This window comes from Pyrus communis, chromosome 1 (genome assembly GCF_041283825.1).
Source record: "Pyrus communis isolate YQ-2024b chromosome 1, ASM4128382v1, whole genome shotgun sequence".
NCBI lineage: Eukaryota > Viridiplantae > Streptophyta > Magnoliopsida > Rosales > Rosaceae > Pyrus > Pyrus communis.
This window is the reverse complement of record NC_142565.1, coordinates 15,743,806-15,756,302: the sequence shown is the minus strand read 5'-3', so window position 1 is coordinate 15,756,302 and position 12,497 is coordinate 15,743,806. Positions and strand designations below refer to the sequence as shown.

General features: G+C 38.0%; 2 protein-coding genes and 1 pseudogene across 2 annotated transcripts; 2 read left to right on the top strand and 1 right to left on the bottom strand.

Annotated features, from left to right (window-relative positions):
* Window positions 1-5,455: 5,455 nt before the first annotated feature.
* On the top strand, window positions 5,456-6,298 carry LOC137719885 (uncharacterized). The gene has a single exon (XM_068458877.2). The coding sequence runs from the start codon at window positions 5,548-5,550 to the stop codon at window positions 6,157-6,159; it is 612 nt and encodes a 203-aa protein (XP_068314978.2). The 5' UTR covers window positions 5,456-5,547; the 3' UTR covers window positions 6,160-6,298.
* Window positions 6,299-7,498: 1,200 nt separating this feature from the next.
* LOC137719883 (uncharacterized) lies at window positions 7,499-9,255 on the bottom strand (annotated as a pseudogene).
* A 427-nt stretch (window positions 9,256-9,682) lies between these two features.
* Window positions 9,683-11,972, top strand: LOC137720198 (uncharacterized). Its single transcript, XM_068459236.2, has 4 exons — window positions 9,683-9,871; window positions 9,991-10,064; window positions 10,512-10,953; window positions 11,368-11,972. The coding sequence occupies exons 1-4, from the start codon at window positions 9,755-9,757 to the stop codon at window positions 11,638-11,640; spliced, it is 906 nt and encodes a 301-aa protein (XP_068315337.2). The 5' UTR covers window positions 9,683-9,754; the 3' UTR covers window positions 11,641-11,972.
* The last annotated feature ends 525 nt before the right edge of the window (window positions 11,973-12,497 follow it).

Below are 12,497 nucleotides of genomic sequence, written 5' to 3'. Positions count from 1 at the left end.
CATAGTTTTTTTTTTTTTTTTTTTTTGAAACTGGTCTTAGTTTATACTAGCAAAAAAGTATGCGCGATACTGCAGATTTAAAGATAATTTAAGATGATACTTGGTTATATACAGGTAGATTCATATTCAACTAATTGCGGATGTCTTCCCCTCCTCCTTCGTATCCACTGGACTATTCCTGCCAAGAGAAACGAAAAATCAATTAAATAGCAAACGTGAAACTAAGTAAATGACTGAAATTTTAAATGGTCAAGTTTTGTGCGAAGACACCCACAAATTTTTTTGTTGTCAAATGACTGAAATCTTGATTTGTTTCATGATCGAAAACAGAAATAAAATCCAAAGTACTTAAGAAATTATAGATTTAACAGTTTGATATAGTCCATCAGCATCCAGAGATTATTGCTGAAAATTATGATACAAAATAAGCTAAAATAAAACAAAACACATGTTTGAAGGTTTATTAGAAAAAGATTGATATTAGAGCTTCTCATAGGAATACAAAAACGTGTCGCCCACTTCTTACAACCCGGCCTGGACTTTCTGACCCTGGCGCCCGGAGCTTTCTATCAGCACCATCCGGGATGATGGAGACTTTACTCGACATCTTGACCCATGTGTTGTCCGCTAATGTAATCCCAATGTGGTCAATTGCTATAGGCTTGCAAACATCTTGGGTTAAATTTAAAAAAAAATTAACCAATGTGCGGTGCTTACTCATAATTATGGAAAGTTTCAAAGAACATAAAAAATTTACCAACTTCCCTAACTCTTGCTTTTGAATCAAATTCCATGCTCCAAATGGAAAAGTAATTGTCAACAAAATATAACCAACTTCCCTAACTCATCCAAACAAAGAAATCAGAGCAGTTAAAATAAATGATCTTTAAGCTATTCAAATGTTATGGAGTACTTTCCACAAATAAGGATAATCAATACAAGGTTCCTCATTTATGGCCAAGAAAACAAAGAAAATGAAATGACACACTCGAAAACATAATGAGAGTTCAAATGTTATATATTAAAGCAAACAAATTCATCCCTAATGGTCATGTAATATCTAAATTCATAATTCATAACACCTACATGGCGCGTAGGGCGAGTAACTATGAGTTAACTGGGATCTTCTTGTGAATTCGGTCGTGTCAATTCGCAACCGAGTTTTATGGGGCGAGTAGAATAGATGTGGTGGTGGTGTCAAGTGCACTACTGACTTCTACACTTAAGCAACTATGGCCGAGGAAGAAACACATCTCGACCTTGGGTTGTAGAAAGGTTGCCTAGTTAACTGCAAAGTTCAAGATCTTCTGCCCCAGGTTCGGCTACTTTAGCTATATTCGTGAGAATATAAGTGCGTTGAACCGGTATCAAGCTAACATATACTCAAGGGAGATGATATTTTTTATGGTGAACGTGGTTCGGCCATCTGAACGCCGAATTGCAAAATACACTTGAGAGTAACCAATCATATAACACTTCATTTTGCTGTGAAGCTAATGAAGCAACCTTTTCCGGCAAAAGAATCCAAGATTCTTCAATGGCAAAGACTTGGATATGTAACCGACTGAATGTTTCGACGAACTAAAGGTACTTCTAGAGCAGTTAGTTCTATGACTTCAGTGATGTTCCAACAAACTGAATATGTTGCCGGTTGCCAACCCAGTGATGTTCTGACGTACTAAATATTTGTTGGCCGGGAGGGGAGAGGTTTAGGATAATTAGTATTTGTTTCTTAGGGTTGTGAGAATGTTTCACATAGAAAGTATAAGGTGTTTGTATGTTGAGTTGAAGGGGCTTTCAACGTTGCAGAGCCTTCTCTATTTATAGGCAAGGCTTCCATAATAAACAAGCCTATCGAGGCAGAGTCATTATAGGACTATGTTTACATCAGCATTTACTAGAATATTCCACTTATCTCTTTAATTCCCTTCTTAGCAAAAAAATTCATCCAGTCTTGCCCTCTTTCACTCCAAGTAGGATTTGCATTTGATCCAATTATGCAACCTATTCATTTTCATCTGATCACGTAGGCATTTTGATCGTTGGGATGGTTCATATTTATCCAAGGTTTATTATGTTTCTTGCCATTTTTAGTTTGCATAGGACTCGACCGGCTATACCTGTACTAATCCTCTCACAATCCTATTTCCATGAGGACTTGGCCGAACTAAACCCATTTTGGGCTAAAAGCCCATTGGCGAAGGATATTTACTGGGGCGAGGATTGTGGCATTTTCAACTCCGGTCAACCCATCTCAGCCCAAACTATTATTTTAGGCCCAAACAGTACGTCCGCAAATGAGAGTACCTATTTATAGGCTGAGGACTTACATAGACTAAGTACTAACAAATTACATATTACACATTGGCTCCATGTGGACAACCACAGAATTAATAGTATTTACAACACTCCCTCTTGGATGTCCACCAACCAATGATAATTGCCCTAATAAAACCTTGCTTGGAATACCTACAGAGACAAAACCTAAGTGAAGTAGAAAAATCAGGCGCAATGGTTCACGAGCTTTACTAGCCAAACATAATAAAACTTAAGCTTGGCTAATTTTTCTAACCAGCCTAATACTTTGTTCAAGCTCATCTCTTTTCACTTATGAACTAAGCTTGAATGAGCAAAACATGATTCGAACTGTTTGAGCCAAGGTACATTCCCACGAAACCTTAAAATCCAAAGGTGGATAAGATACTGTTATCTTATCCAAAGGATGAACGACCGGAATCTTCTTTGTGTTAAACCTATTAATTATATAACAAAGTAAAGTGGCGATCCTGGTCAGTCAGTATTTTCAATACCATCTTTAATCCAGCCTCGTGCGTTGTAAAGTTAAATCTTCTTGCATTCTCGATTTTGTTCAAGTTTCTATTTGCCCACTTGAGTGTTATGGTGCTTTATTTTTCTAGTTGTAGATTTGTATATGGATAAATATTTAGCACCATAAGTTTCTAGCTAGTGTCAAACCCAATTTAAGACAATCTAATAGCAACTCCAGCGTTGGAGCCCTCCCCCCAAGCTATTCACTATTCAATCCACCTTATGAACAGTAACTGCCCTTAATGAACAGTAATAGCCCTGGCAATAGCCTTTACATCTCCACCGTTACACTTCAATAGCCCTGGCAATAGGCAATAAAATATTAGTATTTTATTTATTTATAAAATAATTTTAATTGTAATTTCGGATAAGATTTTTAATCGTTCTCGTTGCGCCACGTGTCATTATCCGAAATATTATTAAATAATACAAAATAATTTTATTTGTAATTTCGAATAAGATTTTTAATCGTTGTCGTTGCGCCACTTGTCATAAAATCCGAAAAGACAATTATTGGGGATGGATTTCTGATAAATTTTTTAATCGTACTCGTTATGCCACGTGTCATTATCCGAAAATACAATTATTGGTGATGGATTTCTAAAATTTTGAGACAAAGAAAGGAATATGATTGAAAGTAGTTGAGAAAATATGAAATTGTTGTGTAAGGTAGATGATAATGAGAAGGTATTTATAGAAAAGTAAAAACAATTTTTTTTTGAATTTTTTACAATTTTTTTTAATTTTTATTTAACTAATTAATCTCTGCCGTTGGATATAAAAAAATTTGAATTCCAACACTCTAGATTGTGCCACGTGTCACAACGGTAACTTTTCTTAATTTTAAAATTATTTTTTCTTTTATTTTTTTATTTATAAAGAATAATAATATCCATCGTTGATCTCAGATCGAACGGTGGATATTAAATAAGACTTTTTTTTTTTTACCATTGAGATCGAACGGTCCAAATTAAAGATCCGTTGAGATCGAACGGACCATGGGAAGCCACATGGCTTCCCAACGGTAACTGAAAAAGCACCTTTTTTTTTTTTTTTCCTGAATTTGTGTCGGCAATGCGCCCCCACGCGCGAGTGGGGTGCACGCGCCTGACAGAAAAAAAATCAAAAATGGTTTGACACCAGGCTGACATCAGAGCTGATGTCACATCCACTCGGGCTCTCGGGCTGGCAATTCTCCACAGGCCCGGAGCTCAGGCCTCCACCTCCACTCGGGCTCTCCAACGCTGGGCTTGCTCTAAGGTGATCTTTCAAGTTGTCCATAACCAATGGCAAGAGTCTAGGATCAAATATTGAAAATATGTGAGTTGGAGACCACTTATAATTTATATATTATCTATCTTTTTGGTGTCGAGAAAATTCACTTGCCAAATCAAATTAATGTCGGATATTATAAGAGACGGGTCATTAGTCCACTCTTAACCACACCGATGCTTTATCTCAACTAGCATCTTGCGATTTGAACAAAACGGTAGAAAAAGTGGGGGTTTTATATGAAATGCCTCCTTCACGTGAGACCATCATATAGTGGGCCAAATGTGTATCAATCTCACATTGATCGTTAAGCTCGAAAACATGGTGTTATATTAAACACAGTAACTTAGGCATGACACAAACCCACTCTTATACATGAATAAAGTTCAGAAACTCCTTTTAGTTTTTATACTTTTTGTTTTTGTGTTTGAAATATGTGGAAAGTATAAAAGGAGAGAAATGAAGAATGGTAATGGGATGGAGGAAAAGAAATAAGGAAAAATGGATGAAAACTTAAAGTGAAAGCAAAACTTGAATTAATTTTAGGTTTTTCGTTTTCTTTTTTTTGTACCCTTACACATTTCTTTTACCATCTCCCTCTATATTCCATATTCCAACCGCTCTTATTTATCTCACATTTCAACAATATACATTTTTAATATCTCAAACAAAAAATCATAACAAACCAAATAATTATCAAATAGGCTCGTAGCTTTCAGACCTTTTTTTATTTTTATTTTTTAAATGCAAGCAGTTACCGAACACGTTTCAACTTAAAAGAAAAAAGAAAGAAAAAAAAAAAAAGGTTGAACTGAAATTGAAAACAGAAAACAGAATGGTACTCAAACGGTCTCTTTACAAATCATGAGTCTAGAGGTGCAAAAACAAAACATAAGTTGTAGATCAAAGTATTCCCATGTAAAAAAGGTAAGTTATGATCAATTTATTAGCAAATCCCAGAAGAACGTTGCAGGGTCTGATGAAGAAATCAAAATGATCTTGCAGTGGAAGAACAAACCACATAGCATAGCACAAGCACATTCCATAATTTATATATTTGCATGTACATGTGGCAGGTCCAAAAGCACTGCAGTGTAAGCCAATCCTAGTGTTGCAAGTAGCAAGTGGCAGCAAGGATCGTTTATATGAAATCCAGCTCTTCAAGAATCTCAAGGGGCTTATAATAACTCATCATAATCTTCCACTCAATCTCTCATGATTCCCCAATCCGAAGCAGATAACACTATAATTTATAATACTCCATTTCTGATCTTGCACATTGATCTTGCACACTATTAGTATTACTTTAATGAGTAAAAGCAGCTTCCTCAAAAAGCAATTCCACCTTCCTTCCAATATCCCATACACTATATATAACCCACCTTCCCTTCGCCAAAGCATCCATCAGCACTCTCTTTATCTATCTACAACTCTCAAACACATACAATGACTCCTTCAATCTTTTCTTCCCTCAGCTGTGACCTGAAGATCATACAAGCAAAAAACATCGAATTCAAGACCACAGGAAACCTCTTTGTTCGATACTCTCTTTCGGCAGGAAACAACAGAAGAATTATGCTCAACACTAGAGAAATCTCCGCCAAGTCCAACCACGTTTGGAATGAGTCTGTCTCTTTGGAGTGCTCTGGAACCGAGATGCTCTCCATGGACAACACCCTACAGCAAGAAAGTGTGGTTTTCGAGCTCCGCTGGAGGAGCACCGTGCCGGTTTTTGGCAGGATTGGAGGGTCACAACTCTTGGGCAGGGCAGAGGTTCCGTGGAAGGACGTCCTTGAATCACCAAGCATGGAGTTGGACCAGTGGGTCACGGTGCTTCCAACAACTGGGCATGCTCTAGAAGGTGTCAAACTGCCTAAACTGCAAGTAGGAATCAAGATTCAAGTTCAAGCAGATCATGTGGAAATGGAGAAAAAGAGGCAAAGAAACAGGAGGTTGAAAAGATGGGATGAGTGTGGTTGTGAAAGTGGTCATGGTCACGGTTGCATTTGTTCGGATTATGAAATTTTTGCACTAGCAGCTGCGCTAGAGGGTTTTTAGGCACAAAAATAATTGGTGTGTGCGCACTAAGAGGGATTTTGGTTGGTGTAAACATTCTTTGTGGTTTTTTGGTTTTCCTACTAGTATCACACTGACCTATGTTATCTAGGACTGAAGTGATTGTCGAAATTTATCTTTGTAACTGTGTATATGAATCAGACGATCCATGAGAAAGAAAAAAAAAGATCCAAAAAGGCATATGAGGAAATATATAATGTAATCGAATTGTTCCATCAATTACAAAATATTACTGGAGTCTAGGCAACTGTGGAAATATTGACTCAAACCTAGGTTGTGATCTTGTGCTTCAAAAACATTGTGCCAAAACACACAGCTTTTCCTACAGAGTGTTCTCTAAAGAACTTTTTTCCTTAAACGTTTTGGCACAAGTCTTGTTCAACATATCAGTAACAGCAATGACTAAGACCTCAGACCAAGAAAAAAAACAACTACTGTAACCAGGTTATGTTATTTGTTGTGCAATATTCTCTATTTATTTGTTTGGCAAATCAGTAACAAAAACGGCTGAGCCAATCCCAGTTCATAAGATTCCGATTCTAATTTTCTTTCTAAATTTATTTCTAATGGATAGAAGAAAATGAAAGATATAGAAATATCACTAACCTATAAACAATGACTGCAGTATGTAGCTAGAATTCATCACTTGAGCTTCGCATGTGCCAAACCAGAAGCGCTGAAGTAGTTTCAGTTTAAAACAGCAGCATGATGGATTCTTAAACTACTTGGTCTTCAGCACTTACATACAAATCATCTGTCACATATGATTTTGAAGACCCCCATTCCACATATTTTTCTGTTCGGCCTACACCTCGACTTGATGCTTTGGAAAATGCAAGCCAACTGTCCCACTCATGGAAGGATGCACATCTCCACAGAACAGCCCAAACAGATGCTTTCCGAGTATAATTTAAACCACACCCCCCCCCCCCCCCCCCCCCCCCCCCCCCCAAAACAACACATTCTGATTAATTGTGTTGCCGCGACCAAAACCACGATCAAAATCAGCATATCTGTAAAGTAGATCCAGGTGGGAGTATAGTACAATTCCAATAGATAAAAGAGGCATTACGAGACCATTTCCTGATTGAAATCCCATTAAAGCATATTGAGGGACAATAAAAAGCCTGACTTACAAGCAAAATTACTATGCTACAAGCACTTATCACTGTTTCTTAGCTTCTCCAGGAGTCCATATACCTTCCGGTGCCACAAGTCAATAACAGTCTCCAACACCTTTAAGAGAGGCCGAGAGGTTTGTGTTATAGCATGAAAACATTGAGCCTATAATCAAACTCGCAGCAACATCTGCATCGTTCATTTATGTTTGTGGTACTTCCTTAATAATAACATTTTTTGACATTCGGCCTCTCTCAACCATATATGATCCCAAAATAAGCGTATGATATCATAATCACTGGCATAAGAAGCACCGAAAGATCTATAGATCATGCGTGTAACCATCAACCTCCACTTGTACATTTCATCTGACATCGCCGAAACTACACTTGACTTTCCTGCTTTCAAGTAAGCTATGCAAGACTAGTGTATATTACACTGTCTCCTGATATACCTTTCTCTCGCATAACACCGAAAACCTTTTCAGCACTATCAACCCTTTCTTGTTTACATAACCTTCTTATTAATGCCCTGTACGCTGAGACATCAGCACAAAGACCTTTCCTAGAAAACTCATCTGGAAGTCTTATAACTGCTTCATTCTCTTGGTTACAGTAACCATCTATAATCCATGTATAGGTACTAGGATAAATTCCCACATCAAGCATGTCTTGGCAAATAAAATATCTTTGGCACTGTCCATCTCCAGAACCTTGCAAAATCCATTAACGAGTGCTTTATATGTAAACGCGTCCAGCTGCCAACATCCTATCCTTCACATTGACACCAGTCCTCATATCTCGTATCTTACAATAAGCATTAATCAATGTGTTACATGTGACATTGTCAGGTTCAACATTCCTTTCACTCATCTCATTCAAAAGTTTATTTACATCCCTCATCCTGCTTTCTTCGTACAACTTGCGAAGAATTGAATTATAAGTAACAACTCCCGGATACAGTTCCTTGGCCTTCATTACCTCGCACAATCTTAAAGATTCTTCCAGGTCATTCACTCTACAATACCCATCAATTAATGTGGTGTAAGTTATATGGTTCGGAGTGGCACCTTTGATTTCACGGAAAAGTCTTACAGCCTCCCTCATCCTACCTTCTCTACAAAACGCATACATAAGAGAATTGTACATCACCATATCAGGGGTAACTCCTGCTCTTTCCATTCTATCTCGAACAGACAAAGCTTCATACTGCATACCCCTTTTAGAATACAGCGATATCAACGTATTGTATGTGAAAAGATCAGGAAAGGCACACTTGAATTCCATCTCACTCAGCAAACTCTCTGCCTTCTCTACACCCCCAGACTTGCAACAAGCATGAATCAACACATTGTACAAATGAACATTCCGGCATTGATCATATTCTTGTAAACTTTCCACACCATGTTGGTCAACCTATGTTTAACCAAAGAACTCAATAAGACAGTACAAGCGTGCAAGTGGGGCTTAAACCCATGAACCCTCATGTGCCCCAAAACCTGAATCGCACCTTGGGTCATCTTAGAATTAGCATAAAAGATCACAAGCCAGCTCAAAACATGTGAATTCACATCAGGGTCGTCATGGGTCTGAACCAAAGCATTCAAAACCGAGGGAGAGGACAAGAAATTCTTAAGGGCAATTTTCTCAAGCAGTTGGTGCGCAGGTTTGAAGGGGGTGTGCTTGGTGAGGATGTGAATCATGGTCCAAGAGCAATGCAAGGAGTGGTTGTAAGTGGGAAGTGATTCAACCCATTTGAAGAAAGGCCATATCCATGGAGTGAGAGTTGCAGGAGTGCCTGGTGAATGGTTGCGGAGCTGAGAAGACAGCCATTGTTGGGTTTCAAGAGGTAGCTTCAATGACCCTTTACTACAACCGCACAGACACTGAATGAATTGGGTCTCACCAGTCAATGAAACTAAAGCAGCCATCAAACTCTGACAGCTTTTAGTCGGCTTTCAATCGGTTCCTTTTTTTTTTTATCCAAATTAAAATTATTATTTACTTTCGTTCGCTTTTTTCTAAATTTTTTTTATTAGTTCCGCTTTATTTTTTTTTTTATTTGGTTCGAGTTTTTTATTTTTATTTTTTATCAAACGATAAATTTTGATAAATTAAATATAAGATTCGTTATCGATTGAATTTAAATTTACACTGTCATGTAATGATTTAAATCTTTTTTATTACTGTAGTAAATGATTACTTGCTTTGAGCTTCTTTTTTTTTAACTTAAAATCTTTTAAGGTATGAAATTGTAATACAATAATAATAAATTTATGACATTAAAATGTTTGAAGATGTTATATGAGATTGCAAGTGAATGGAATTAAAATGTAATTAACCTTTTTCTTTTTAATGTCATTAACATTTTTTTGTTTATTTATTTATTATTTGCTATTTTCTAGTCATCCAAAAGCCAAACGAGGAAGAGAGCCAGAGGAAGAGTGAGACCGAAAACAATGGAGAGAACACCACTGAGAAAGCCTCGCAGAGACACTGCCGATATGCTGACGTGGAAAGAGGTCCCACACTCCGACTCTCCGGCCACCGCCTCCTCCGCCCCCCGCTCTCATCAGGTTGCTGTACTTTCCACTTTCAACACCTACTTAGTAGTCAAATGTCAATCTCTACTTGTTTTCTTTCTTGCTGGTGGTGTATTAAGAAAGTTAATTAAGCTCAAGCGGTGCATTTTCAGCCGTCCGATGGAATCAGCAAGGTGCTCCATGGCGGTCAGATCACTGATGAAGAAGCTCAGAGCCTCAACAAACAGTAAGATCTCTTCTCTCAGCTCAGATCTAGCTACTAATTTAGTAATGCATGCTTCGTTACTGTAATTTTCTGCTAATTACCCATTAACCTGCTCAAACTGCTGAATCAAAGCTACAAGCATTTCTGTTTTCTGATCAGAAAAATATCAACTTTGATTGTTTTATATGCATGTGATCTTAATTTATCTCTTGTGATAAGACGATATTCTAAATTGCTCTAATCTACGAGGCCGTGGCACTGGCTTGGCCGACTAGCCTAACACATATGCTTGATGTGATCTTTATTTAGTATATGGTCTACAAATGCATGCAATGAAACCCAATAATTTTGTTTCTCTTTTTCAAAATTTACCCATCTTAGATCCCGCAAGAAATCACTGCTTTTGAGTATATGGTTAATCACCAATATTGTACTGCAAATCTAAAACCCAGACGAAATGCGGTACAGGAAGCCTTGTTCAGGCTATAAATTGAAGGAGATTACTGGAAATGGTATATTTGCAGCTGGGTCAGGCAAGGATGCTGCACCGGAATCTAATGATGCTAGTAACAAAACGGGGCTTCGTATTTATCAGCAAGCACTCAATGGAGTCAGTCAAATCTCATTCAGTGTTGATGAACATATCACGCCCAAGAAGCCTGTCACTGTTCCTGAGGTTGCCAAGCAGCGTGAATTGAGTGGGACATTGCAGTCCGACTCAGATTCAAAATCTAAGAAGAGCGTATCAAATACCAAGTCCAAGGAACTCACTGGAAATGACATCTTTGGCCCTCCTCCTGAAGTCTTGCCTCGATCATTGGCTGCTGCTCACACCCTGCAAACTAGAGAAACCAGAGACATGGGGGAACCTACACCCCGAAATCTGCGCACCTCTGTCAAAGTTTCAAATGTGAGTTCACTGATTCTTTTTCGTTTTTGTGAATGAATGTTTTCATTCATATTTTCATTTCGCAGCTTTAGTTATGATAATTAATTAATTAGGAAATGTAACACTAGATAACTTGGACTTCTGTAATTTTGGTTTTGAGCTGTGCAATTGAGGGTTCTCCTGTTAAGGGTCTTTTGTCAAATAGTCGTCTGGCATGTTAGTGATGAGACTGTTAGTTTGGACCATACATTCCAAAAAGAATTAATTGGACCGAGGGTTCAAAATTGATAGCCTAGAAACTAGAAAGATAGCCCGTTGGTGAACACTTTCCTGTAATCCAGGCATATATTTGTAACTCTGCCGAATAATGCTGGACTATCTTGCGAAGTAACATTTCTTGAATTCTAGTGTTGAAGTTTACTTTTTGTGACGCAGCCTGCTGGAGGTCAGAGTAATATTATGTTCAGTGAGGAACCTGTTTCCAAGACTCCAAGGAAAATACATAACCAGAAGTTTGCGGAGCTGACGGGGAATGATATATTTAAGGGAGATGTTCCTCCAGGATCTACTGAAAAGCCCCTGAGCACGGCTAAGCTGAGAGAGATGAATGGCAGCAACATCTTTGCTGATGGAAAGGCATCATCCAGAGACTATCTGGGTGGTGTTCGTCAGCCCCCAGGTGGAGAAAGCAGCATCGCCTTGGTGTAACTCATAATCCCTGACTTGTTACGTTCCCGTATCTTCAAATAAAGTCGGTCCCATAGTATGATTTTCCATAGTGAACTTTGGTCTGACATGTAAAACCCTGATGAGATGAGCATCTTTGATCTCTAGGGTTTTGGAGCTGTGGATGTGAGACTGAGTTGTAGCTATACATTTACATTATGGGTAGGGCATGAAATGTCGTCGGTAAAATTGCTGGAGGGTTTGGCTATTTGGGTTATTTCAAGCATGTTTATCTCAGTCGTTTCAAGTTTGCGTGTACTTGTTTCACGACCTACTTCCTTTACAAAATAGATGATAATTTAAGAATTTTCAAACTCTTCTTCTATTTGCTTGGTCCAGTCATGGACGTCAAGAAAATCTGGTTGAGACCCTGTTTTTCGGATTGAAAAAGGTGGATAACTCCGTAATTTAAGTTGATTTTAAGGGAAATGATTTTCATACTTTTTTCTCCCCATGCACTACTCCTTCCTTTCTTGCCCTAGTCATTGGATTGAATAAATGAAGAAACTCGTGATAGAAAGTTTAGAGAGCAGAAGGAGAAGAGTGCGGAAAGTAATTTTCCATTTTAATTATTTGAAGAAAGTTTACAATTTAACTCTAGCTTATTAAGATTCTGCTAAAAGAAAATGGACCTCAACTGGCTTGTCAAGCACAAAAATATGAAGTCAACGAAGCGCTCAGTCCTCATTGGTGTGGTGTGTATACACCCCGTGGCGTGGGGACGTGAAATGAAAGTTTCTCTTCTAAAAGGATTTGCGATCGAGTTCTCAAGAGCAATTGTTCAAGGTCTTCATAGATTGGCTGTAAACTACGAAATTTTAGGCCATCTCTATAGGGTA